General features: G+C 33.3%; 1 protein-coding gene across 3 annotated transcripts in view; it reads left to right on the forward strand.

The window, feature by feature from the left end:
• CPNE8 (copine 8) overlaps nucleotides 1-5,670 on the forward strand; it is a 70,439-nt gene extending 64,769 nt beyond the window's left edge. Inside the window, exons 19-20 of one of the 3 annotated variants that reach the window (XM_039726951.1) lie at nucleotides 209-282; nucleotides 3,642-5,668. In XM_039726951.1, coding sequence (XP_039582885.1) covers nucleotides 209-282; nucleotides 3,642-3,830 — 263 coding nt within the window. In that variant the 3' untranslated portion in view covers nucleotides 3,831-5,668. Of the gene's footprint in view, nucleotides 1-208; nucleotides 283-3,641 lie in introns of all 3 variants that reach the window. The other 2 variants (XM_039726952.1, XM_039726953.1) reach the window with 2 other exon arrangements.
• Nucleotides 5,671-6,000: the final 330 nt, after the last annotated feature.

The raw sequence follows: 6,000 nt of genomic DNA on the forward strand, positions 1-6,000 counted from the left end.
AAAGTATATATTGTCACCATGAAAATGTGCAAAACAGCTACAAAACATTTTGTATTTTCTGATGCAAAGGATCTTAACAGAGTTAGCTAAAGAAGAATTGTTGGGTTTTTTATTGTTCAAAAGTGTAAGTTGTCTGAACTTTTTCTCATTAAGATGATTTTATTGTGTACCTGAACTCATAGGACTTTTTTCTTTATTTTCTTTTAAGCTATGGAAGAACTGGATGGGGATGTAGTGAGGATTTCTTCAAGAGGAAGGTTTGCAGAAAGAGACATTGTGCAGGTGGGAGAGAAAATATCTTCTCATAGATAGATTTTACTGTTCCTCTTTGTTTTGAATTCTCATTTCTATCTATATTCCTACCTTTCATTTTACCTTAGCACTGACATACTTTATCTTGAGGTGTTTATAACAAGCTCAGAAACTCTCTGTGACAGCTCTAAGCCTTTTTATAACACACAGTAGTGGATTCGCATTTGTTAGGAAATGACCCCTAACTGGCAGGACATTGTTATAAAGTCTTGGTGTTATACAGCCATGGAAAAGAATTAGCCACTGAAAATTTGGAGAAATATGATGTATCTAGAAAAAATGGTATGTGGCTAAAACTAAACCTTATATGCAAGCCATGTTTTCCTGGTAGTGGCAGAATACATTTATAAAATAGAGGATTTAAGTTGGAAGGGACTTAAACCAGACATCTAATGCAACTGCCTGGGCACTAAAGTACAGGGCTGACTAAAAGTTAGAGCTTTTAATAAGGGCATTGTCCAAATGCCTCTTAAACACTGACAGGCATCCTTAGACTCAAACCTCACCTTAGAACTGCCATTTCTTCTTCTTCCTTTATTCCTCCTATTTGTCAAATTTGGTAGTGTTCACTTATTTTTCCTCTTACTTATTTGCAGTTATTTCTGTTCAAGTCAGGTTGGATTTTTATATTGTTGTTTAGTAGAATATATATAGAGGAAGAATAAGTGAGCCATATCAATAGCTCATACTGCATGATAATTAAGGTCAGATAGCAGCTGATGAACTTGGAGATGTGTTTATTTCCATTTATATTTGGAGGAACTGAAACTTCAAAATGCTTAATGTTACAAATACTGATATGTGAATGTTTAAGGATTGATAACTGCTGGTGGATGTAATATTTCAATCCAAGGACATGTTCAAAACATGTATTTGACACCTGATATTATAGTTTGGTTTTATTAAAATACAAAAATAAAGAAAGCTACATAAATATATGGAAATGAAAATGATCAGAACTCTTTTTTCAGTCTTCTTGCATGCTACATTAAAATTCCCTCTATTTTTTTTTCTAAATGGGGATGAGAAATGAGCATAAGATGACAGAAATTAAATTATCCTCATACTCTTTTAGGATATACATTAAAGAAAGTCATGGATTCCTTCATTCTAATAGTTGAGAAAGATACTTTTTACATTTTTGCCACATACAGAGGTAACAACTGATGAAAAAGTGGCATACCAAAACTCTTAGAAGAGTAAAACATGCTGGCTTCTTTGGTCACTGTTGTCAGATAGTTTTGAAGGTAGGGATGATGTAAGACAGCTGAACAGGAGATAAGGAATTGTTTCTCATTTTGTCAAAGCCTTTGCAGTGTTCCTTGGTGTCCATATTGGGCTGGAGAGGGGCTGTCTGTAATTTGTTGCTCTGTAAATGTCAGTGCTTTCAACAGAGCAGTGTGTGGGGTGGACCCCAAGCTCGTATTTCTGCAAAGCCCTAAGTGCCATGTCAGATTTTTTTTAAGCTAATTCAGGTATCTTCTGGCAAGCATTACACTTATGTTTAAATGTATTTAAATAGAAGCAACATAATTTCTCTAATAACAGCAGCCCAAAAAGCTTTAAAGAGCATAAATGGATAGAGTTCTAACATATTATAAACAAGATTTGTGAAAATGCTTTGTTTTGAGATTACTAACCTGTGCTGGAAAAAAAAAATGCCGTGAATACCCTTTTGTATTTCTTTGGAATTCATTGCATATCAGAATTGTAATAAAATGTTTATTTATTATTAATATATTTTAATAAAAATGTTGCCCCATGCCATATTGAATCACCCAAAGACAATATTTTTTTGTGCTCTTTTTCTGTCTAAATACTAACAAATATTTACTTTTTAGACTAACTAAATAAATAAAAAGGGATTCTGTCAAGCCATCTAAATTTGGTTTATTTTGTATCTAAGAGGCTGAAACTGATTTGCCTTTATAAAACTAACTACTCAAATAAAAAAACATACTTTTTTTTGTCTATTAGGTTAATTTAAATTATCTGGTGAAATTACCTATTAATTCTAACAGTATTGTGAAATATTTTGATTAAATTAGTACAGGAAAAGTTTGTTAACAGTGAGTCACTGTATGTGTTATATTTACTACTAGCTGCAACTCATTTAAAGGCATGTCCTTCACTATTTCCTCCTCACTAGGATGTATACATGTTGTGGGACTCTGAATTACATGTGTACCAATTCTTCCTCAGTTTTGTTTAATTTCTGCTCCTTTCTTATCCTTTTGCTGTTTAAGATATTTTAGGAGAATATTTACTTATAGTGATGCACATGTTGTTTCTCCTGAGAATTTTGCATATCAGCCTTTTTAATTACACTCTTAAATTATAGAAAAAGCACTTGGCATTCCATCAGTTTCCCTTTGGTTTCTCTTATGCCTTTCATTCTATTCCTCTGCCATCTTCATGTTAGCTGTCCTTGTACATCTCTAGGTTTGCTTTCCTGTCCATAGTTCCTCCAGCTCCTCTGACATCTCTGCAGTGGGAGGAGAGGAGAAGAACTAGATCAGGCACTCTGTGTTGTATAATTGCATTTCAACAATTATACTGTTGAAATAGCCCCAGTTTGCTACAGAACAGTGGTCTGAGATTTCAGGCCTGCAGACTAATGGGTAAGGTGATCTCTTAGGATGAGATAGATGTTCTTTAACTCAGACTGTATGTACTTTTTACTCAAGGGAAAAAAATCTAGGAACCTGGATTGTTTCCTTTTTTTATGCCAGTAGCAAAGGATTCTCATTAAGTATTACAAAATGCAAGCCAGGGCTGGGCAGGTAAATAGTTTAGGTGTTGAACATCTGGATATCACATAACTAGTTCTTTTTTAAAAAGTGTTTTTTTTAAAGTGTACAGGTGGTTCAGCAAAATGGTCAAAAATTTGACATCATCCTTTCTTGTTTTGTTCACTTCAGAGGTCAAAAAAATGTACTCACCAAGTGCCAGAGTGGAGGCAGTCTGGTGGGTGGCTGCAGGAGCAGGGAATGTAAGCTGAGAATGGCTTTCTGAGACAAAATTACCTTCTTACATGGAAAGGGTTGAGAGAAAACCCAAATATATCGGTGAAGCATGTCATCAGCAACCTGAGCTAGCCATGGGTGGTGAGAAGGGGTTCACCTGAGTGAAAGTGTTACACAATTTCTATAAGAATTGAGATACAATGTGTATTTATAAAATAGGTAACATAAAATGCAAAGTACGTATGTGTACATTAAAACTGTGTGAGGTACCATGTTCATGTACTCTAACCCCCTAGGCTGAGCTTTCTTGTTTTATGCTGTAAGATATATTGTGTGTCTGAGAGAACATCTCTTGTTTTGTAGTTTGTGCCATTCCGAGATTACATTGACAGAAGCGGAAACCACGTGTTGAGCATGGCAAGACTTGCTAAAGATGTGTTGGCTGAAATCCCAGAGCAGTTTCTGTCCTACATGAGAGTCAGAGGAATAAAGCCATCACCTGCACCACCCCCCTACACACCCCCGATGCACGTGCTGCAGACTCAGATATGACTGCTCTCAAGTGTTCAGCATTTATCACAAGTCCCTGGATGCAGCAGTAGCTTCTGATAACTTTTTGGAGCTAGAAAAGTTCTCTTCACATACCAAAATTCTCCTATTAGTTGCATAAGCAACTGGAAAGCTTTTAAATGCTAGGAGCAAAGTGTTGATGTTCTGAGACTTTTTTTTTAGTCCAAGCACCCTACTTTTTTGATGTATTTATTGGAGGGGGGGAAGCACAAGTCAGGTTTTCAACTCAGAAGATTGGATCCTCTCTGAATACTGTGTGTATATAAATGTATAGGAATGCTATTACTCTATATCAATGTTTACATGTTACTATTTTTAAATTTCAGTACTTTTATAACTATTCTTAAGAATAAAAGTTTGGAATATTGACTCACATGTCTTCTAGCTTGCAATAGTTTGTCACAAGATAACAAGAGAAGCAATATCTCTTTGAATGTTTGTCCAGACAAATACAAATGAAAGCTAAGGACAAATATATGTATTAAAGTAACTGAAGTGCTTCAGTCAGTTCTCAGTAATCCATTCATCTCATGTATTGAAAATTTCAACTCCTAAATGTGGACAACATAATTGCATATGACTTATAACTAGTTCCAGACTGAAGGGGAGTTATGTGTATTTTTTCAGAGATTCTCCAATTTCTAAGTTTATCTAAGTTTACAGTTTTTTAAACTAACTACTGAAACAAATTAGAATAGTTACTTGCTATAATTAATTAAAGAAAATTACCTCAATCCAGAACTATCAGAGGATTATAGTTGACTCACTGAGCTCGTTAAATCATATCATGCATTCCTTAAAGCACTGGAAATTTTGCATTAGAAATGTCTTTTGAAGTGGTTACAGCAGATGTTTTATAATGGACCATTTTAAGCTCTGAAAATTTTAAATCTTAACCTTTTTTTTTTTTTTTGTCTAGATTGCCCATTCAAAGGGATATTTGGCTTAATATTATTTGGGTTTAATATTGTCATTTAATCACATTTCCATCCAGGGTGCATGAATAATAAAGTTAATTAACTGGTCTAAAAATTGCACAACTATGTTTGCTTTGTTCACAATTTTGTGTACGGAACTACCCAAAAAAAATATTATATGCCTGTTCATATATAATTACAAAATGGTTTTGCATGTATATTTTGTACAAAATACACAGTTTTGTGAGTTTGTGTCAGATACATTTTATTTAGAACTAATGGCCTTAAATTTCACAGAACTCCTGAAATGATTGTGAATTGCCTTCAAATACTGTTTAAACTGAACATTATTTTTTTGTGTCACAGTTGTAATTGTCTTGTATACGTAATTTTTTTCTTTGCATATAACCTGTTTACTAATTCTGTTTCTTACTACTGTATGTTGTAATGTACAGTATAAAACTAAGGTGCATTTTTTAAGCATGAGAAGTTTTTTGCCAGAAAACATATCTTCAATCTTAATGGCATAACTATGTAAATGCAGAATCTTCCATTTTTAAATATATTTAACTTCCTTTAACTATTTCATGTGGGAAATTACATTTTCCAAATAATTATTCTGTTAACAAAAACAAAAAAAAATCCTTTTTTTGTAAAAAAATCTTGTTTTATTTTAATTTTAAAACAGTTTTTACATAAATATGGATTTTAATTTTCTCACCAAAATATGTATTTCTTAGTGGATTGATGTTGCATGAGTAAAATTTGATACTTGGCAACTACAAATTTTGATGAAAGTGCATCATAAAGAGTAAATTTAAATCTAATATATGGTGGTGGTGTTCTCCTTTCATCTACATTTATTTTTTGCATGAACAGTGTTGGCACTTTTGATAAAATTGAAATTACACTATATTTCTCTTGTTTTATTTGATTAGACAAATGTTTATGATGATATTTGTGCTGGTTCCCAGTGTGCCATGTATTCAACATATCACTAGAAGGCCAGAAAACAAACTTACTCAGCTGAGAGTCATTTATTAGCTTTCATTTAGCCAGTATCTTTCATTAGTTTAAAGATTAATCTCAAGACTAATCTTGCAGTTCATTTAAGTGAAAGAACTTTTAAAGGTATTACTTCATCAAAGTTAGTTTGTCTATCCAGCCTAAGTACTAGGTTATTCTATTCCTCACTGTCGGGGTTTTCTTCTTCTGTTTGGTATTGGGTTCTAAAT

This window comes from Passer montanus, unplaced genomic scaffold, assembly GCF_014805655.1.
Source record: "Passer montanus isolate IOZ18808 unplaced genomic scaffold, ASM1480565v1 scaffold6, whole genome shotgun sequence".
Taxonomy (NCBI): Eukaryota; Metazoa; Chordata; class Aves; order Passeriformes; family Passeridae; genus Passer; species Passer montanus.